Genomic DNA, 22,869 nt, shown 5'->3' on the forward strand with positions numbered 1-22,869 from the left:
GTGGTGAACAAGAACCCACGTGGTCTGGCCCCTGCTGCCACTCTGCTTCCTTTCCTGCTGCCTTCTCTTTGCCTTTTCCCATTCTAGCCCTGTCACTGCCCTTGCTGTTCCTCAAAGACACTCAGCCTGCCTGTGCCTCAAGGCCTTAGCACTTGCCTGCTCCTGTGCCTTGCTGACTCAGCCAACGTGGCTGACCCCTTCTAGCTCAGATCTCTGCTCACATGTGGACTTACCAGAAAGGCCGTCTTCCAGCATGAAGTAGGCTCTTCCCCGTGACTCTTGGTCTTCTTACTCTGCTTTGCTTTCCCCCGTAGCACCGTGCACTCTGATGTGTTATATGCTAATACATTTCCTAAAGATAAGCAGTCGAAGCTCTATGGCAGTTAAAACGACCTAATGTGCTCTGTTTACTGTTTGTAGCCTGGGTGTCCCAAATAAGCCCTGCATGCATGGTAGATGCCCAATACATTTTCATCTGATGAATGAGTGTGATATTTTAGATGTTGACTTCTCCTGAAATGTATCAGTTTTTAATAATTTTTCTTTCACTTATTCATTCACCTGGAAAGCCCATCGTTGTGCATAATTCTGACGCATTATTGATACATTGACAAAAATAGTGCAAATTATTAGTGTTTTGTACTTTTTAGTTTGAATACAGAATATGTATTTTACACCTTGTGAAACGTGATCAGATTCTGGATTTAAGTTCTGGAGAATTTTCTCTTTTTCTTTTTTGTAATTGCTGTGATCAAAAATTTAATTTTAAGCAAGATTTGCCTTATAAAGTTAATTTATAGCCAGTTTTGATTGCCATATAGTGTGTGTAAGTTTTAAAGAAGTGATGGTGGTGTCTTACCTTTTTTCTGTTTTAACATTTTAAGAATATTTTCCATATTTATAAACCCCTTTCAAATATAGTGTTATTTTAATCAATATATGAGGAATGCTCACATATACTTTAATTCCTATGTAGATAAGTATTTGAAATCAGATTTGTATTAATAAAAAAATCTAGGCTATCAAAAAAACACATTAACAGAAATAACTTTTTCTCTTTTATGTCAACTTTGGGACCCTTTCCTCTTCTCTCTTTCTTTCTTTCTTTCTTTTTGAAACAGGGTCTCCCTCTTTTTCCCAGGCTGGAGCACAGTGGCACCATCATGGCTCACGCAGCTTCAAACTCCCAGGCTCAAGCGATCCTACTCCAGAAGCTGAGGCAGAAGTGATCCTTCTGCCTCAGCTTCTGGAGTAGCTGAGATTATGGCTACTTTATATTACATTGTTCTGATATTTAGTAGGGATGAGGTCTTACTATGTTGACCAGGCTGTTCTTGAACTCCTGAACTCAAGCGATCCTTCTGTGTCAGCCTTCCAAAGTGCTAGGATTACAGGTGTGAGCCACTGGGCCTGGCCCTCTTTTTTGATATGAAATTGTCACAGTAAGCCAGATTCCTGTTATTCTTCTGAAAGAAATACTCAATATACTTTAATTATTTCTGAATGCTTAGTCGTGTGACTGTCTATAAAATGTTTCTTTTTTGAAACATCTGGTGACCAATGCATTACAGATGAAGACTGCTTACAGATATAGAGTGTGTGCATTCCAGGCAATGTGGTCTTTTATAGAGAAAAATAATGGATCTGGGAAAGGAATTGATACCAAGTTGGAGGGTTCTGGGATATTTTGGGTGCCAGAAGAGAATAATGTCAGTGTTTTATTAAAGAGCTCAGCACCCATCTGCAGAAGTTTGTTGGACTGTTTTTGAATCGTGGGTTTGTTCCATGTGTTTGTTTTTGATCAGATGTAGATTTCCAAGTCAAAGATGCCACATTCAGCAATTGCTTTTCATCCCATTAAGGAGAGTATTTGATGAGAATACCTTAAACCTTTGAATTGAATTAAAGCACAAAGTATTCTAGCGGTGTAAATTATCCGTTGTACTTTAAACCTTGCAAATATGTCCTTCTTTGTCAGTTTTTAAACTATGATGAAGTTTCCAATCAGCCTGGCTGTGAAACCAAAGAATAGTTGTTTATGGAGAGATTATTAACTAGATGATTGTGGATCATCATTCTTTAGTCCCAAGCAAAACGCACTCCAATGCATACCTTTCTTTCTCCAGCATCTGAAGTATTCAGCACTTAGTCCTACAGATGTATTAATTGTTTAATTAGGATAAACCACAAGTCTATTGTTGTTTGTTTTTGTTTTGCTAAAAGAAAAATTGCCATTGAGACCATTTTCCTAAAGAGTTTTCTCTGGAAAGTTGTAATTTAAAATGAATAAAATAATCTAATTGAAGATACTAGTCCTGACCCAAATTATTGACTGCAGAAGACACCTGGTCCCTGTTTTGAAGAAGCTAACATTCATTTCCTTGGGTACATATCATTACCACAAATGAACGAAAGCTCATTTTGTATATATTGACAAGTTAGAATTTTTTGTTATTAACAGGTTTGGCAAACATCGAAAAGATGACAAGATTGAGAAAACGGGTAAAATAAAAATACAGGAATCCTTTACGTCAGAAGAGGAGAGGATTCGAATGAAGCAGGAACAGGAGAGGTAGACTTCAGTTACTTGATTAAACCTCCTTAGAAAGAAGTTCTTTTTTTTTCCTTCTACTTTCTTCTTTTTTAATGTAAAGATTTTGCATTTAATTACTTTTTGTATTTCTTGTGTCAACCCAACTACTGATAATTGTGGGTGAAAATATTGTAAAGAGACATCTTTTTTTACAAAAACCTGATATGTATTTGAGACATCAAGGTAGATTTTAATTGCTTTAGTTAAAATCTTTTGCATAGGAGATAGAACAGCATATTAGATGAATAAACAAACATGAATCTGAATTTACTATTACTTTTTAAATAACACAGAAAGTACTTAAAATCCTGCCTCATTGATATATGGATATTTAGTATATTATAATAACTTTAAAGAAATGCTCTCCTGGAAATACAACTCTTTGAATTTTTATATTACATTTTAAGTATAGTAAGAATTCAGGAGGCTGTTATTCATTATGTTGTTTTTCTTTGAAACCTGACACTTATTTCTTGATTCTCCTTCTATTTCACCATCTTCACATTTTGTGACATTTTCCACTTAAGTTTTCCAGGTCTTCCGGAAAGATTGTTATCTATTGTTGAATCATTTCCATGTTGAGAACTTAAAGACCAATGAAATGAATGAAAAGAGTTACACTAAGCAGGCACTCGAAAACCATTTTTCTAAGTGATTAGAATTTTTCTCATTATAATTCCAGGGGGTGAGAAAGCCATCTCACACTTCTGTTATTAGAGTTTATAGGATCACGGTGAGCTTCTCTCTGTCATCACATTTCATTTTCTGAGCAGCCACAGCGAGAGGTACTATGCCAATTTTACTTTAAATAATCTAGGATTTAAGTGAGTTTCTTGGACCTTGATGAAGATTATAAAGCTAAGTACTGTCCATACCTAGGACTGTAGCCCAGCATCTTTGAAATCAGGTGCAGCATTCCTGCCATAAATCTAAAGCTAGGATGCCTTCAGTCTAATGCTTAATGAATGAAACAACTGCAAATAGTTCACTACAACAGTTTTATGTAAAAGAGATTCGTGTTTGGGTATTTTTTCATTCATCTTTCTAATACCACTGAGGATTTTTTGAGAAGAATGGTTATTCTGAGTCTCTGTACCTTTTCAGGGTAGAAAATGTATGTTGGAAAAATACGAATTTTAAATTTACGAAGCAAGTCTGCTGGTTATGCCTCAATTTTTATTTTTATTAATAATTATTATTTTTTAAAACAGAGTCTCGCCCTGTTGTCCAGTCTGGAATACGGTAGTGAGTCTCAGCTCATTGCACCCTCCGCCTCCTTGTTAACGTGATTCTCCTGCCTCAGCTTTCTGAGTAGCTGGGGCAACAGGCCTGTACCACCATGCCCGGCTAATTTTTTGTATTTTTAGTAGAGATGGGGTTTCACCACATTGGTCAGGCTGGTCTTGAACTCCTGACCTTGTGATCTGCCCACCTTGGCCTCCCAAAGAATTGGGATTACAGGCGTGAGCCACCATGCCTGGCCTCAATTTCTATTTTTAACAAATCATTTCACCTTGCTTTGTGGGACTCTTTCTAATCCTCATCAATTTTGGGATTTCCAAACTTATTAGTGAACTATTTTTGGGTTTGGGTGCATAGTCTTCCTTAGTGTATGTGATATGGCATTTAGTGGCTCAGAAGTATAAATTTCTATCCTAGAAGAGTTTCTTCTCCCTAAAGGAGGAGCCAATACCAGGTAAATGTATGAAATCAGACTTCTCCACAGGCAAATATGTAATGTACTCAGAGAGTAATCTGAGCGACAGAAACATTGTAACTCCCCTATACCTTGATACCTGCCACAGGGAATAACTTCATTAATCCTGTGCCATTTTTCATGTTCTAAATATTTATTCTTTGCCATTTAAGGTGACTGCTGTGTTTCCATGCAGAATTCTATTAATGTTTTCCAAAATACTTTTATGATGCTTGGACAAATATTTCTAGTCAAACAATGATTTTTACATAATGGTTTCACTTGTATTATTAATTTTCCTGAGGCACAGTTCACTTCACAGTTTTGCTTTTAATTTCTGTCTCTGTACCTCTAATGATGCAATACTTCTGGGAACTTGGTTGATTGTAATGAATTTACAATGTACAGGAGGCCTAAAATACAAATCTTTCAGGGTCAAGGAACAAGTGAATGGTCCATTAAAAAAATCAATTAGGCTCATAATTTAAGAAAATTATTTTACTTTGGCTTTGTATTTCAATAACAACTTTTTGCAAATGTTTTATTTAAACTCATGGATTTTGTAATAGAGCAAATGAATGCAAGAAATGGACTCAACTACAAAGTGGAGTATGTCTGGTGCTTGTATTTTATAGGGCAAGCTTCTTTCACATGTCCTCCTTTCTGTTCTGTCTGTGGTGTTGACAGTGTTCTTCCTGAATGGAAACTGCAGCTTCCTTGAAAAAATTTTGGCTGGAGGAGTCAATAAAAATAAATAAGCCACTACTTATGTTCTCCTTACAGCCTTTCCCTCATTGCTGGCCAGTAGTGAAACATCTCCTGAGACATCACTTACCACTGTAGCTATTTGAGTCCCAAAAATTATTTTGACTGATTCCATATAAAAATAGAAAACCTGACATTTCCCATGACTTAAGATTGTCCACAAACCAAAACTTTTTTTGCCTGTATACCTCTGTGAATCCTGAATATTGCTCAAGATACAAATATTGAAAAACTGAAAGGGCTATGACTATAATTTTAAATGTTTTTTCCACAATGTTAAGATATATTTAGATGGTGACCATAAACTAGATTGTTCTGAGCAAAGTCCGAGATTAAGTTTGACTCCGTTCTTGCTAACTTCTTCCCTTTCCATCACTTGCTACCAACACTGTGAAGTTAGTCTTGAGTAAATGTCATCCATGTGGGAGGAAAGGACTAGGAGGATCACTGTATGGAGCCGTGCTCTGCTCTGCCAGTCCTGCCCTGCCTCAGACCAGAGCCTCCATGAGTACAGTCTTCTTGAGAAGCAGGGAGTCTGGGCATGATGCCAAGGGAGAAGTTAACGGCTCTCTGACATGCTATTTTGACTTCCTCATTCCGAGTGCTGAACCTAGGTACCCTGTCTTTTCAGAGATGTTGGCTGCATTGGAGATAGACTGGGAAACTAAGCAAAACTGTGAATTTAGTGCTTCCTGCCTCTGACTTTCAGGCATGTCTAGAGACAGCGCCTCTGCTGGCTCCTTTCCACCACACTGAAGGTTTAGGCTCCAAACTCCAAACAGAACATGTTCCAATTAAGTGATCTGTGTAACCAGGTCCACTTAGCCTCCCGTACAAAGCCCAGTGATAGAGTTCTCTGTTGACCAAACATCACAAAGAACATGTTGGCTTTCTGTTGTTTTTGCTCCAGTGATACCTCCGTGTATTTTTAAGTGGTAGTAAATACACTGTGTGGCACAGGATTGCCCAGTGTTCAGCAGCAGAGAGTACGTTCTGTGTACAGAAACGTTTGAGAAGCGCTTGTTTAAACCAATGTGTGCATATTTTTCTACTCTGTTATTTCTCAAAATTCTACCAAGTTCATGTACATCATGAGTCACCAAGATAGAAACAGAGAGTCACCATCCTCCAAATTTATTTCTTCTCAAAAACATCCTCTCAGCCCCTCACTTTTTGTTTTCCTGGAATACTGACATCCTGCAATATTCTGAGTCACTGGGGCCCTACCGACGGCGAGTAGACCATTGACTCCTGGCCCAGCCTGTCCAGCTCACTCCTCTAACAGGCGAGAGGAACCGGAGTTGATTGTTTTGTAGAACTGCAAGCAAGTTTAAGGCAGTGTTGTAACCTCTCTCTACTTTCTGGCTTCTGTTTTATGGACTTTTAAAAGTACGTGCTCTCAACTGCTCCTTCTTTTTCAGTTTTCTCTTTCTCACCTTTCTCACTTGCTTAAAACATTTCCCTTTTTAAGCTCTAGTTCTAAGTTTATTCTTGTACTAAAAACTACAGAAATATTTGGGGAGAAAACCCATAAAATTAAAATTGGAAAACAAAAATTTATCTGTATTAACACCACTGTTAGCATATGGATCTGTGACATTCTAATCATTTTTTTCCTACAAAGTACATATTGTCCACACCTACATACTTTTAAGCTGACATCTATTTTCATCTTGATTTATTTTGCATTTTTATGCTTTCTTGGAAAATCATGCTAAATGTTTTCTGGATCAAGATCTGGTCTGTGTGAACAGACAGATGGAAAAGAGGGTCAGAAAGAGGGAAAGATGTTTTGAAACATGAAATATTAGCTGTGACATCTGGCCCAACTCCCCAACTCTCAAATAATATTCTCTTCATGTTATTCCTTCTATGAAACGAGGTTTGTAATGTTAACTGGCTTGTACTTTGTAGTTACTCAGCCATCGAAAGCTCCTACAATATTATCATCTATATCTACATAGTAAGTTACGCTTGGGAATATTTCCAGGGATACTGACTGCTTCTAGTGGAGATAGGAAAAAGTTAATTAATTTCTTATGAAATCCTCCCAGTATAGAAGGAATATTTATCAATCTCCCTAGGAAATAGATGATTTGAAACTTTCCATTATTCAATGTTTTAATCATTCTTCAAAGCCTTGTGTTTTCAATACGAGAACTATCTGTGTCCTTCAGTGGGATACTCCTCGTTCTTGGTGTGTCATTTTGCAAGTTTATGTGAAATTTCTGCATGCTGTTTCCTCTCTTTCTAATTTGACCAACTGTTCTCAGTTATACCTGCTTTGAGTAATCATGTGAACTTTTGACAGACTTTTTTTCATCATCTCAGTTGGTAGGACCCTGTTCAGCAGGTGATACATGATTGTTTTCCTAACAATAATCTTTGCATTCACATCACTTATTGTCATTCAAAGACTGCCTTTTAAAAATTAACTTTTTGATGGGAAACATGTTTTCTATCCTGTAGCAGCATTTTTCCTGTTTCTTTGACCTCGTGAATCCTTCAGAAAAGTCACTTCTAATCAATAGGATAAGTTTCAAATTGTTTTTTAATTTTTATTGCACAGTTAAATAAGAATTTTTAAGAATCTGTTAACCTGCTTTGTAGAACTTAACTACTTAGATAAGTACTTTACTGGGTCTGTTCATTCACACCTGTAATCCTAACACTTTGTAATGCTAACACTTTGGCAAGAGCATAGCTTCAGCCCAGGAGTTCAAGGCTGCAGTGAGCCGCTGTGATTGTGCCCCTGCACTCCAGCTTGTGCCACAGAGTGAGAGCCTGTCTGGTAAAAAAAAAAAAAAAAAAAAAGGAAAAAATATAGATGAATACTTGAGGAAAATTAAGCCTTAGGCATACTATATATTTGAAACTGATTTTACTGACAGAGACTGCAAATGAAGTAGGAAAATGCAGTTTGATTTCTGATGAGAGCTGTTCTAGATATATTTGGCTTAAGTGCATCTCTCTGCACTGGCAATAACTGTAGGTGCTCTAATGCCTATGAAAGCCTGCACATGACTGGAGTGCGTATCTATAGAGATGTGTTCGTGTGTGTTCGTTAGGGAAGTATTATTCTAGTGTTTTATTAGTGAGTATAAGAGAACTGTTTGTGGTTTCACAATATATTAAGTGTATAAGATAGTATATTAGTCCGTTCTCACGCTGCTGTAAGGACATATCCGAGACTGGGTGATTTGTAAAGAGGTCTAATTGACTCACAGTTCCACAGGGCTTGGGAGGCCTCAGGAAACTTACAGGAGGTGAAGCAAACACGTCCTTCACCTGGTGGCAGGAAAGAGAAGAATGAGAGCCCAGCAAAGGGGGGAGCCCCTTATAAAACCATCAGATTTTGTGAGAACTAACTCACTAGCTGGATAACAGGAGGGGGGAACTCACCTCCATGATTCAACTATCTCCGCCTGGTCCCTCCCATGGCACGTGGAGATAATGGGAATTACAATTCAGGATGAGATTTGGTTGGGAACACAGCCGAACCATATCAGATAGCATAAGTCCTTTTAAAATTTTTATTTTAATAATTTTTTCCCTCTCTCAGGGATCCCTTGCCTTTGTTAATAGAAAAAGATTTATACATGTTAACATTAAAAAAATGATGTAAGCCTGCTCTGAAGGCCGAGGTGGGAGGATCACTTGAGGCCAGGAGTTTGAGACCAGCCTGGGCAACATAGCAAGACTCTGTCTCTAAAATTTTTTAAAAAATTAGCTGGGCACAGTGATGTGCACCTGTAGTCCCAGATACTCAGGAGGCTAGTGTGGGAGGATGGCTTGAGTCCAGGAGTTCAAGGCTAAAGTGAGCTATGATCATTCTACTGTACTCCAGTCAGGGCAACAGAGCAATACCCTATCTCTGAGCTTGGGGGAAAAGACAATACAGTAATTGTTAAAATAGGTGATTACAGAGCTTTGGAAAGGGGAAAGATTGGTTGGGCTGGAGTTAGCAGAGACTTGCTTCATAGAGATGGCAGTCTGGGAGCTAGATCTTGTTCCCAAGAATATGTGTAACTTAGCGAACAGGAAAAATTCTACCCTCACGTTCTGTCTTCCTCCCACGAAGCACAAGGGCTCACGGAAGGGAAGGTAGGCAGTCTTTTAACTTTCTGAATTCTTTACAAGTTGTCATTGTATTAGTGGTTAGTAGTCTCTCTGTGAATGCTTTCTTTTATCTCTTTTTCACTTTAAACCATTTTGTATTTTAAAACTGGTTTCATTTCATTTTAGCATTAAGGAATGCAAGTTAACTTTCCCTCCCACCTGTTCTAAGGGACCACTATGGATTTCAGCAACTTACATTCTTCCCTGGAGTTGGAAGTGTACCTTTAAAACACTTGTTTTCACTCAAGAAAATTTTTTTCAGGACCCATTTAGAATATGGAAGTCCTTTCTTCTCAATCAGCCTTTACCGTAATATGACAAAGATATTAAAATCCCGCTTAAAATTGGAACTGTTATTAGGGTAAGAAATTTAGTGGAATAGTACCTCTCTTTGGGGAATTCAACATAGGCACCAAACTGGCAACTTACCTACTATTAGGGGGCAGTTGTTAGATTCACGTGGCAGGGGGTGGATCACCCAAAGGGTGGATGAGTTGAGCCGCGGTATTTTTGAAGCCTGCCACCTGCTGAAGTACTCTGAGAGCCAAAGAAAGGCTTCAATCAGTGGGCCGAAACTGCTTTTGCAACAAAGGGTTCCTTCAGTTGTTTTGTAGCGTAAGTTTCATTATGTCATGAATTTGAGTTTTATTTGATCAATTTCTACTGACTTTTCGAGAGAAGAAATGGTGCTGGGAAAAGATCCGCGAACTATTGTTCCCAGATTGAGGCTTCTGGATGGCAGTGCCGTAAGTTGGGGGTAAAAGTCTTCCCAAGAGAGTTGCTTGCAAGATCCTAAACATCGTTTTGAAGGTAGTCAACAACTATCTGATATGTAGCAATCTGAAATCTATTAAAAACATTTTTTTCTGTTAAACTAATATTAGTATATTCTATTTTCTGTAGACATTAACATTTTTTAATTAAAAATCATTAAAAGACCATTTATTGTAGGCTTTACAAAAATACACCATGAAAAAAAGCCATGTGTTAGAGCATCATAGCTTTGGAAGCAGAGGTATTTGGTATTTAACTGAGAGGTTTAGGGACACCATTGTTTTCCATCCTAAGGAGTGTGGTCACTTTAGTGGTGATTCCCATACCTGGATATTTCTGGATATATAAAGACTATATATTCATAAAAAGTTCCTTTCATCTTATTCTGCTGCAATTAGTGCTAAAAGCCATTTACTGAAAAAGCAAAAATACTAATGAATAGAAATGTTACAAAAACAGAAGTCTTGTGTGTTTTATCTTCATCGAGCGTCATCCGTTTTAATTAGAGAAAAGGGTAGCGAACACTGTGACAAGAGCCTGGAATTAAAATCATTAATTGATGTCAAGCTGGAGAGAGACTGTTAGCATGAATTTAGTGACAGCAGGAAAGAAATTAACCTTATTACTTTATTTAGTATATTACATTATTTTGTGTATTATTTTCTATGCAGGTTCAAGGCAATTTCATTATCATAATGGAAGACTTTTATTTTTTTTTACAAAAAGGAAAAGTGTATTTATGCTTGAACATAATGAATTGAAATAAGTTCTTTATTAAGTTAAAAATACCTTGATAAAAGGTTTTAATTGTTTGAATTTGTTTTTCAGTTTTCAAGGATAGGAACTAGTATAAATGTTGTCCATCAATGTCAGGTGGTACAACTGCCTGTGATACACTGAACCTCAGATAATTTTCCTTTTTAGAACTAGGAAGGACTTACTGAAATGTTTAAAGCAGTAGACCTTCCTGTCTTTTGCTGGGTTTTGGACGAACCAGTTACTTCTGTCATTGTTGAGGTTCAGCCGGAGGTAAATGGGATAGAATGCTGAACAATAGTCTGCCTGTTTAGAAAAATGAGTGACTCTTACGTCTTGGAGATAATTTGTGACCTCAGGGTCACAATAAAAGAATAAAGGGAGTATGTTTTTATAGTCCAGGCCATCTGGATCTATTAAGTGCTCAGCTGCAAGATACTCACTGTCTTTTCTTAAAGTTTCCTTAAGAAGCCATGTTATTCTTATGAGGACACCAGACATGTTTTTTTTTCTTGAGCCAAATATTTTCTTACTGAAATACATTTCTCCACAGAGTGGAAATACATAACATGCAAATATAACCTTTTGGTTGTGTTGTAAAGTCCATTTTCTCACTTTGTAACAAGACATTGAAATATCAAAGAGCATAATAAATTTGGTAGTGTCTTTTGTTAATTTTGCTCATGAATTGCCACTAAAATTTATGAAAACCACAGTGCATGCCTCATTTCAAAACTCTAAAGTGCTATTTGTACAGCAAGCCTCATTAGCATTAATTTCTAGAATGAACATGAAAATGCACATTAGCTCAGGCTACTAACCAGATCCCTTAGCCTTCCGTGGCAGTAGTTCTACCTGGGGGACCACACTTATACTAGAGCTTTATGCTAAGGTTTTCATCAACAGTGTAAGCTGCCACATTGGAAAGCAGTGATGCAGGTTTTAGAACTTTGGGGACAACATTATTGGTGAGACAAGATAAGCAATACAAATACAATTCCTCCTTTATTGGAGCTTAGAGGAAAAAAAATCAGTGCTTCTGGGAGGTACTATAGATGGGGCTGTAACATTTATTAGGCTGTAACATTTATTAATGACTGGTGGTGATTAGTCATAATGTACAAATTTGGGTAAAAGAAGGCAATTGAGATCTGGGCTTTATAGATAGTACTTCATGCTGCTGAGCACTTCTTTTGAGAAATTGACTTGTTAGAAATTGACTGCTAATTAATATTATTTTCTGTGTCACTTGGAACTAAAGAAAATTTAAACCCAGGACCCATCAGAAATATAATGAAACTGATGAGCAAGAAGTGTGGGGAGATTATTTAGGCTTATGCCTCCCTTGAGAAGAGTGTGTTCCTATTCTCTTTCTGATAGCTTTCTTTTGTAGGAGGGATGCATTTTCTGCCATAGGTAAGCTGGATTCTTCACTTTTAATGAATTGAGCTTCATATGTCATAGTGTTTAGTCATTAATAAATCAGTCTGAGTCATTTCTTTTGATTTTTGGAGATTCTCCACATTCAGAAATTTCAGCTTTATCTCATTCTACTTATGTCTGTTGTGTTCCTTCAAATTTCTTCAGGCTGCTAAGCTTTAAGACTTACCCGAATGCCCAGTCGCCCTGGATATTACCTATGATTCAGTGGTTGACTAATGATGACCAAATATCATAGTATAGTGGGTTGTCAGATAAGTGATTATAATTGAGTTTCAAATTAATATCCCATTGAATGTAAGAAAGAACTCATTTTCCTCTTTCTGCTCGTTATTTCTGGCTGAATCCAGAGTCAAAAAGATATTATGGTGCAAAGAATAAAATTATCTCTTAACTTGTATCAACTTTCATTATGGATAGCTAGTATTCAGTGGTAGCCAGCATCCTTGATTGTCATAATTGCTTTTAAATGGATAAATGGAGTAAAAATTTTTAAAATGTCTAGTGGAATTTTAGCTAAATTTGACATTAGAATTTGAATTTCTATTTCTCTTGAGGGTATTCTGTCTTTGGGAACTTGCAGACTTAGAGTTATTAGAATCTACAACAGTCCTGATAAAAATTTCTGACTTTCTTTCTTTCTTTCTTTTTCTTTTCTTTTCTTTCCTTTTCTTTTCTTTTCTCTTCTCTTCTCTTCTCTTCTCCTCTTCTCTTTTCCTTCCTTCCTTCCTTCCTTCCTTCCTTCCTTCCTTCCTTCCTTCCTTTCTTTCTTTCTTTCTTTCTTTCTTTCTTTCCTTTCCTTTCCTTTCCTTTCCTTTCCTTTCCTTTCCTTTTTCTTTCTTTCTTTTTCTTTCTTTCTTTTCTTTCTTTCTTTCTTTCTTTCTTTCAAAATGGGGTTTCACCATGATGGCCAAGCTGGTCTTCAACTCCTGACCTCAGGTGATCCACCCACCTCGGCCTCCCAAAGTGCTAGGATTACAGGCGTGAGCCACCGCACCCGGCCAAAAATTTCTGACTTTCTAACATTCACTCGTGAGTTAAGAAAGTCATTGGTTGTCACCTCAGGAAATAAGGTCCCCCTAGGGAGTTTTTGGGATAAGCAGTTTTGGTTGCCCCAATGGTTTGGAGACACTGCTGGATTACATGTGGCTGTGACCAGCCCTGCATGATGACAAATAGCCCCTTCTCAAATGTCATTGGGCCCTGTTGAGAAACACTTAGCTAGGTAAATTTGTGTATTTTTTACAGCGGGGAGAGAGGAAACATCAGACAAATTCGATCCTCTGTATTCAAAATTGGAAAACAAGAGTGGGGTGATGGTGATACAGTAGATATAAGAAAGAAACAGGGAAAATGCAAAGTTTGCTTATAATGCTATGTGGCAATTTTCTGTCTTTAAAAAATCTTCTAAGTTCACAATAATTTTAGATTCATAGGAAGCTACAGATATAGTATAAAGAGGTCCTATGTACCCTTCATCAAGTTTCTCCCAATGGTTAAGTTAGATAGCTGTAGTACAGCATCAAAACCAGGAAATTCGCGCTGGTGCAGGGTGTGTGTAGTTCTGTGTCATCACCTGTGCACGTTCGTGTATCCGCTCCTACAATGCAGAAACAGAACTGTTTCATCACGGAGACTGTCCTCCTGACTCTCTGCACCCACTGTACCTAACCCCTAACCATCGCTGACCTGTTCACCAACTCCATACTTTTGTCATTCTGAGAATGTTGTATAAATGAAATCATATCATACATGATGTGTGAGATTGGCTGTTTTTTTTTCCACATTGCATAATGCCCTTGAGACAGATTCAAGTTGCTGTATGCATCACTAGTTTGTTCATTTGTACGGCTGAGTAATATTCTATGATATGGACACACCCCAGTTTTTTAAAAACTATTCACCTATTCTAGGCTATTTGGGGTGTTTCCAATATTTAAATATTACAAGTATGGTAATATTTGGCAATGAACAATTGCGTACAGATTTTTGCTTGGACGTAAGTTTTCACACCTTCAGGATAAGTATCTGGGGGCACAATTGCTGGATAGTAAGATAAGTATATGTTTGATTTTTAAAGATACTACCAGGCTGTTTTCCAGGGTGACAGTACCATTTTAAATTTCCAACTGCAATATACGAGAAGCCCAGTTTCCCTATATCCATGGCTGCATTTGGTATTGTCACTATTTTTTTCTTTAGCCAGTGTAGTAGGTGTGTAGTAATAGCTTATCACAGTCTTATTTGCATTTCCCCAATAGCTGGTGGTGTTGAACATCTTTTCACATGCTTGTCATCCATATGCCCTCTTCAGTGAAATGTCTCTTCATTTTCTAGTTGGATTGTTTTCTCATTGTTGAGGTTTTAGGATATTTTTTATTTTTTTGAGCCAGTGTCTTGCTCTGTCACACAGGCTAGAGTACAGTGGCACAGTCATGGCTCACTGCAGCCTCGGCCTCCAGAACCCAGGCAGTCCTGTCACCTTAGCCTCCTGAGTAGAGGGGATTACAGTTGTGCACCACCATGCCCAGCTAATTTTTGCATTTTTTGTAGAGACAGGGTTTTACTGTGTTGCCTAGGCTGGTCTTGAACTCCTGGGCTCAAGCAGTACACCCCTGTCAGCCTCCCAAAGTGCTAGGATTACAGGTGTGAGCCAAGAAGGCTGACTGAGTTTTGAGTATTTTAAAAATTTATTTTCTGGATATGAGTTCTTTGTCAGATATGTGCCTTGCAAAAATTTTTTTCCAGTCTGTACTTATTTTTTCATCTTCTAATTAGAGCTTTCATAGGGGAAAATTTTTTATTATGATGACATGCAATTTATATCCTTCTAAATTTTATGGATATTGGTTTTGGTATTAGTCCTAAAAACCCTTCACCATGCATTAATTGCTAAAGAATCCCATACATTTTTTCTTAAATTTTCTACTTTTATATTTACATTTAAACCTATGATCCATTTTGAGTTAATTTTTTAGTAAGATATAAAATTAGATTTATTTTTCCTTTTCTTTTTGCCTATGGATATCTCATGGCTCCTGCACCATTGGTTGGAAAAACTATTTTATTACATTGAATTGTTTTTGTTGCACAGTTGTGAGAAATCAGTTGGCCATACTTCTTAGCTATTTCTGGGTTCTTGTATTCGATTCCATCAATCTGTATGTTTACCCTTTTGTAAGTACTACACAGTCTGTGCTATGATACCTATATTACAAGTCTTGCAATCTGGAAATGCGATTCCTCCCATTTTATTGCTCTTTTCCACAGTTAAACTATTCTGTCTTTTGCCTTTCTATATTAATTTTCAAATAATCTTGTCAATATCTATAAAAAACATCTTGCTCAGATTTTTTTTTTTTTAGATAGGGTCTTGCTCTGTTGCCCAGGCTGGAGTACAGCGGCATCATCACAGCTCGCTGCAGCCTCGTCCTCCTGAGCTGAAGCAGTACTCCTGCCTCATCCTGCCGAGCAGCTGAGACTACAGGCGTGCACCAACACACCTGGCTATTTTTTAAATTTTTTGTAGAGTTGGGATCTCACCGTGTTGCCCAGGCTGTCTTTCGGGGATTTCTAAAGAAATTGCATTAAACCTGTATATCAATTTGGGGAGAACTGGCTTATTTACCACATTGAGTCTTTCCATCCATGATCATAGTATGTCTTCCCAGTTTTAAACCTTTTTTGATTTCTTTCAGCAGTGTTGTGTAGTTTTCCAAGTATCTATCTTACATAGATCTTCATAAACTAAAATTTGGCTTATAGATGTGTATCTATGTGTTTTGTTTTGTTAGGGATTATAAATAGTGTTGTATTTTTAATTTCAGTGACCATGTGGTTATTGCCAGCATATGGAAAATACAATGGATTTTTATATGTTGATCTTGTATCCTCTGACCTTGTTGACTTGCTTTTTAGTTCTAGGAGATTTTTGTAGATTCTTTGGCATTTTCTACATAGATTATTGTGTCATTTGCAAGTAAGAAGCGTTTTATTTCTTCCTTTTCAAACCGTATACTTTTATTTCCTTTTCTAGGCTTATTGCATTGCCTAGAACTTCCAACGATGTGTGGAATTACAGTGGTAGGAGCACACATCCTTACTTTATCATAGGGAAATCATTCAGTCTTTTTCCATTATACGTGATGGAACCTGTTGGTTTTTGGTAGATGCTCTTAAGTTTAGAAGTTTTACTTTATGTCTAGTTTTCTGAAGGTTTTCTGACACGATGGATGTTGAATTATGTCAGATGCTTCTGCATCAATTGATATAATCATGTAACTTTTCTTCTTTGATCTGTTAATATGATGGATTGTAGTAATTTATTGTTGAATATTGAACCAGGCTTGAATTCCTTCAGTAAACACCATTTGGTCATGGTGTATTATTTCTTTTATATATTGCTGAATTTCATTTGCTAATATTTCATTAAGGGTTTTTGCTTCCATATTCATGAGGAATATTGGCCTATAGCTTTCTCTTCTGTCTTCCTTTTTTTTTTTTTCTTTTTNTTTTTTTTTTTTTCTTTTTGCTGCTGTCTATCTGATTTTGGTATCTTCTCTGGATTCTTTTGAATATATATTTATGTATTGTTTATGCTAGCAGAGGTCAACTTCAAACATGGAAAAAATATATGCAATAAAAGATTAAACTCAGTCTAAAGTATTGCTTTGTAGAAGTAAGATTTTACTGCATTTATGTATATATTTAAATTTGTAAGTGGATAAAGGAGATTTTTTTAATTAAAATTCTGTTGGGGGTTTTAAAATTATTTCCAGGTAACTAAGATTGATTTAGGGCATAAATTATATCAATATATTATAAGTTGAAGAGGATGTTGTATTAAATAGTTTAATAAAATCATAGTAAACTAAACGTATCTTCAGTAAAGTTGAACATTTAAGGTTTGTTTCTTAGTTGTAATGTAGGCAAGTTTTACTTCAGAATTTGATTGGATACATGCCTTCTAGTCCTTAATTTAAGGATTCCCCATTTCTGTATGTATTCCATAAAATGACAGAGTTGATGACAAGTCAAGATCCTCTTAGGCCACTAATGAAGAGTTATGGTGTGAATTTGTGTTTAAGCTTCACTGTATGTTGAATGTTTATGGTGTACTAATAATGAGTAAGATATATATATATAGAACATACACATAAATATTTTTATATATAAAGTATATGTAACTTTAAAAAATTATTTCTTGCCTTAAATTTATGAGTAATATCCAAGTAGATGCCAGAAATGATCTATTCCTTGTGAGTTTTTAAAGCTAGTTAATAAGTGAAAATTATTTAAACTTAATATTTAAATTATAGCCAGGCATGGTGGCTCACACTTGTAATCCCAGCACTTTGGGAAGCTGAGGCAGGAGGATCACTTGAGGTCCAGAGTTTGAGACCAGCCTGGCCAACATGGTAAAACCCCATCTCGACAGAAAATACAAAAATTAGCCAGGCGTGGTGGTGCACACCAGTAATCCTAGCTACTTGGGAAGCTACGGCACAAGAATTGCTTGAACCTGGGAGACGGAGGTTGCAGTGAGCCAAGATCTCATGCCACGGCTCTCCAGCCCGGTGACAGAGTAAGACTCTGTCCAAAAAAAAAAAAAAAAAGATTTAAATTATGACTGCAATCTTGTTGACATGAACAAAGAGTATCTAAAATTATTATTTCTGAGCATCCATAGCATTTTCACAATCTATAATGTATATGACCTATTATTTATACCACTTATCTCCTATAGCTACATGACATAAAATATAGTTTACAACATATTTTGATTAATGTTTCTATATGCAGTTCCTAGAAAAGGAGTAGTTTCTCTGATTTCAGCTTTGTTCTGATTTCATAGGATTCAAGCCAAAACTCGAGAATTTAGGGAGCGACAGGCCAGGGAGCGTGACTATGCTGAAATCCAAGACTTTCATCGGACGTTTGGCTGTGATCATGAGTTGATGTATGGGGGAGTTTCTTCTTACGAAGGTTCCATGGCTCTCAATGCTAGACCTCAGAGCCCACGAGAAGGTCATTTGATGGATGCTTTGTATGCTCAAGTCAAAAAGCCGCGGAATTCCAAACCTTCACCTGTAGACAGGTAGGTGCCAGGAGCAATCATGATATTGCTTCCAAATCAACTTTTCTATAGCGTCTGACAAGGGAGTAGATCGTTCATCAGTCCTGAAACCAGAACTGCCTTTTATTAATGGTCTTTAAAAAGCTGTTGTGTCTAAAAGTATTGAGGTGACACAAATTGAAACCTAAAGGAAGGATCAGCGGAGGTTTTGATGGCTTCTCTAATGATTCCAACATATTTCATTTTGTTATTAAGATGGTTTTATACCTGAGAACCAGCCTCTAGTTTATAACTCAAATGAAAAGCAAACTTAAAATTATGACTCTTCTACTAAAGTGATATATCCTTTTATTGCTAGCAGAGCCTGTAGGTGTGGCAATTAAAGAGATGGGGAATGATATGAATTGTTCCAATTATGATTTAGATGGATCACTTTTTTTTTAGGCAGCGAAATTTTATATTATGAAAGAGTCGGTAAATGAGAAGAATAGTGTAGTAGAACAGATTGCTTATTGACAGCCGCAGACCACAGGTCTGAGTTATGTGTATCAGTGTAGCACACTGGGGTGCAATGTTAACTGTATCATTCTTTAATTGATACATAATATTTTACATGTTTATGAGATACATGTGAGTATTTTTTACATGCACAGAATGTGTAATGATCAAGTCAGGATATTTTGGGTATCCCTCATCTTGAGTATTTATTTATCTGTTAATTGTATTTTAATTGCTATATATTTATTTCAAAATTTAACTGAAACAACTTTAAACAGATCTTTTCTGCTCTTCCGTTTGTATGTTCAAGTACCATGAGGAGTTTAGTTCACAAATAATTTCCTTTTATAGCAAACGTTTGCATGTTATTGTCATAAATGATACAATCAACCCATCATCTCTTAAAATGGTTTCCGGTAAGTGTTGCTCTATCTAGAAACTGGACTTTGAACATTATAAATAGCAGGTTTCATTGAAACCAGGGGCTCTCAAGCTTCAGTGCTTTAGCTTTAGTGTGCGTCAGAATCTCCTGGAGGGCTTCTTAAAACACGCATTGGTGGACTCTCTCCCCAAATTCTGATTCAGTAGGTCTGAGGTTGAGCTGAAAAAGTTGCATTTCTTACACATGACCAGGTTTGATGCTGCTAGTTGGTCCTGGGAATGGCACTGTAAGAGTGCAAGACGAGAGATGTGCTGGAATTACTTCATCTAGAGCATCCATGTGTTACTGGTTGCTACGTTTTGCACCTAGTTTCTATTTTAGCTACCTCCAGCTAATTTTAATAGAGGTTTGCAGATGCAATGGGTAACTCTCAGGCAAACCCAGGAGGAAATATTTTTCAAAATAGCAAATGGGAAGCCAAATCTTCAGGTGAAATGCTAGCCAGAGTGTTTTTCTGTTTTTTGTTTTGTTTTGCTTTTGTTGGGTTTTCAGTTTTCCTTATTGGCTTATGAAAATCTATAAAATCGGTTTGGTACTGACTATGATAACTGGGCATTGTAAGTTAACATTGGAGGCTTATGGCTTATTTAGACCCCTTTGGTGTGATCACCTAGAAGGCTCACTTGCTTATTATCTAACCAGAGATATGTCAGGATCCAAAGAATAAAATTATCAGTGACAATGACTTTTTCTTTAAAAGCTTTTACTTGGTTTCTGCTGTACTTGTGAATGCTGCTTCTAGAAGGTTAAACAGCATTTGAAGGTCACGAATGTCCTACTGGAATTATCTTCATGGGAGAAAGGACACCATAACACTGGCATTGTCAGTAACTTTTGGAGGAAGTAAAAAATAATTAGTTGACATTATTGATCTTTAATAAATGCAGTCATCATTTGCTGCACCTTCCACATTCACTTTGAAAATCTGAAAAACAGTAGACTACCTCATAGCAGTTTTTCCCACAGCTCAGAAGTCCCACATGGCATCAGAGCCAGGAGACATCCCATTCGACTGGGATCTGTCTTCCCAGCTCCTGAGGTCCAGAAGTGGTTGCTGTAAACCCCAGTTTAAATCATAGTACCCTACAAGAGTCTAAGTCTTGCAAGTAAATGTCTGCAAATTTTCATTAGCGCTAACATGCTCAGAACACACTCTTTCTGGACTCCAGCATACCCACCTGTAGTCTCTATCCTGCACCGTGCTAACCCCAAGCTGAAAGTCAGCCTCCTAATTTCTGTCAAAAGCCACTCAGCGAAACATTCTGGAAGAGACTTTAGTCATGAGGATGAGTTACACCAAACTGTGAGTAACTCAGAATCACATTTTAGACATTGCTGTATTCAAAAGCCCTTCTCAGCCTAACTCAAGCACAGCTGTGTGCATTTGTGTCCCAGAAGGCTGATTAGACTAGATAATTTGTAAGATGCTCCAACTCAGAGAGACATAATTTATATTTTTAAGAAAAAGGACCATAGGACTATAGAAGCTTTAGTTTATTGTAATTATTATTTTTGCAGAGAACAAGATATCTATGAAACAATGACTGATGTTCCTAATCCAAAAAGTTGGGAATTGTTCCTATAAAGCCCTTCTTCATCTGCCTTTGATGGAATGTGAATTTGGCTGAGAAGTCGTGGTATCACTTCCATTCTGTTCCTGTTGGAGAGAAAGCTATAGAAAAGTGCTTCTCAGACTTTAGAAGTATAGGGATTCTTTTTTTTTTTTTTTTTTTTTTGAAAGACAATCTCTTGCTACTGCAGTATTGAACTAAATTGTTTTGATTATAATGTTACTTAAATATGTATAAAAATAAAATAGGACTAAACTCCTTCTGTTGACAACCATTATACAACCATAAAACCAAATATCTTTACAAATTAAATACAAACAAAATGGCAAAGCCATTACATTCAAATGAACAACATTAACTTAATGTGGCCAATAATGTGTCTTAAATCTCAACTCTTGCACAAATCATGACTCTGGCGGTGGCTGCTCTGTGGCAGGTTCATTTGGGTTTGTTTGCCGACCCCCACAGCCTCAGTGCTGACTCTATTTGCCCATCCCTTTTCTCTGTTGAATTTCTTCAGTTCTCTTGTATGTTCCTGTTCAGGACCTTTGGCCTGCACGTCCCACAGGGGCATCACATGTATGTGAAGTTCAGCTTGCTTTTGTTATCATTAACTGGAGACAGTGAAAATAGCATTCCATAGTCCTTTATGTATGTAAACCCAAATTCAGACAGTGAAATCACATGCCAGTAAGGTGATCTAGAATATGCTTATACTAACTTTTTTGAAAAGTAATTATTCAAGTGGAAACATGCAACTTGAAACTCCTCAGAGATTATTTCCCGTATGAAGAATATACACAATAGAGAAACTCCTGTCAACTGACTAAATTCCACCAAAATTTGCAATTGGTGTCCAATGACCTTTACTCTTCAAATGTTTGGATTTCATGGGAATGCAGGCAGTTGACAGTCTGACGCATAGCCTGCATCTGTTCTGGGATTTTCATTGTTCAATGAGGAAACAGTATTCTACATTTCACTGCTTAATCATTTTAATTGATCTTATAGTCAGAAATATGGATCTGGTAGCCCCACATGGAAACAGCAAGGGATGATTTATTAAATACAGTGAATGTGGTGTCAGAATGAGACATTTTCTCAATTTCTACATATTACTTATAAAATGCTTTTTATAAGATAGCATCATGCTATGTCTAGAAATGATCATACCTGTTTAATTTTATCACGTGAACTGTAGGCTGTAGTCACAATGTCACTGTTACTACTATGTATTAGTGACGTGGGTAACATTTTGATTTTTCATGTTGGATCGATGCTAAAGAGAAGCAGATTCTATCCTTGTGTTTTATATAAATAACAAGGCATAAAACACAAAAAATGTTGGCGTAGGCCAGGCACAGTGGCTCACGCCTGTAATTCCAGCCCTTTAGGAAGCCATGGCAAGAGGATTGCTTGAAGCCCAAAGTCTGAGACCAGCCTGGGCAACAAAGTGAGGCCCAGTCCCTACAAAAATAAAAATAAATTAGCCAGGTATGGTGGCGTGCACCTCTAGTCCCAGCTACTCGGGAGGCCAGGACAGGAGGATCACTTGAACCCACGAGTTTGAGACTGCAGTGAGCTGTGATTGTGTCACCGTACTCCAGTCAGAGCAACAGAACAAGATCCTGTCTCTTAAGAAAAAAAAAAAAAATCTCAGTTTTTTTCTGGTTAGCAATGTGCTTAGCTAAAAGTTTCCCAGACTCCCTTGCAGTAAGAGGTGACCATGTGACATAGTTCTGACTCCTAAGTGAGGAGCAGATCTAGAGCTGGGACTTCCTGTAAAGCTAGTCTTTTCCTGAGTGAAATGGGGCTGACTCATTTTGCCCTTTGCCATTTTCCTTAATTCTAAAGGTATAGGCTACAGGAAGGAAGAGGGTAGCAGTCTGGTCCTGTAAGCAGCTGTTCTAGTTCTTGTCACCTGTGAAAATTGAACTTGTTACTTGTTTAAGTTACCTACAATCAGGTTTCTGTTTCATGAAGCCAAAAACCATTCTGAATACAGACGCACCTCAACTTTCAACAGTGTTCTGTCCTGATATAAGTTGAAAATACCATGTTGAAAATGCACTGAATACACAAAACCTACAAACATCATGAAACATGTTCTGAACACTTACATTAGCCTGCAGCTGGGCA

The 22,869-nt window shown here is 37.1% G+C and overlaps 1 protein-coding gene across 19 annotated transcripts in view; it reads left to right on the forward strand.

Annotated features, from left to right (window-relative positions):
- Positions 1-22,869, forward strand: part of PARD3 (par-3 family cell polarity regulator) — a 709,408-nt gene that overhangs the window by 528,981 nt on the left and 157,558 nt on the right. For 16 of the 19 annotated variants that reach the window (XM_017535377.2, XM_017535365.2, XM_037740918.1 and 13 more), the window contains 2 exons: positions 2,462-2,572; positions 17,998-18,240. In XM_017535377.2, the coding sequence (XP_017390866.1) occupies positions 2,462-2,572; positions 17,998-18,240 (354 nt within the window). The remainder of the gene's footprint in view (positions 1-2,461; positions 2,573-17,997; positions 18,241-22,869) is intronic. The other 3 variants (XM_017535373.2, XM_017535378.2, XM_017535380.2) reach the window with 1 other exon arrangement.

Source organism: Cebus imitator, unplaced genomic scaffold (genome assembly GCF_001604975.1).
Source record: "Cebus imitator isolate Cc_AM_T3 unplaced genomic scaffold, Cebus_imitator-1.0 Scaffold92, whole genome shotgun sequence".
Classification (NCBI taxonomy): Eukaryota; Metazoa; Chordata; class Mammalia; order Primates; family Cebidae; genus Cebus; species Cebus imitator.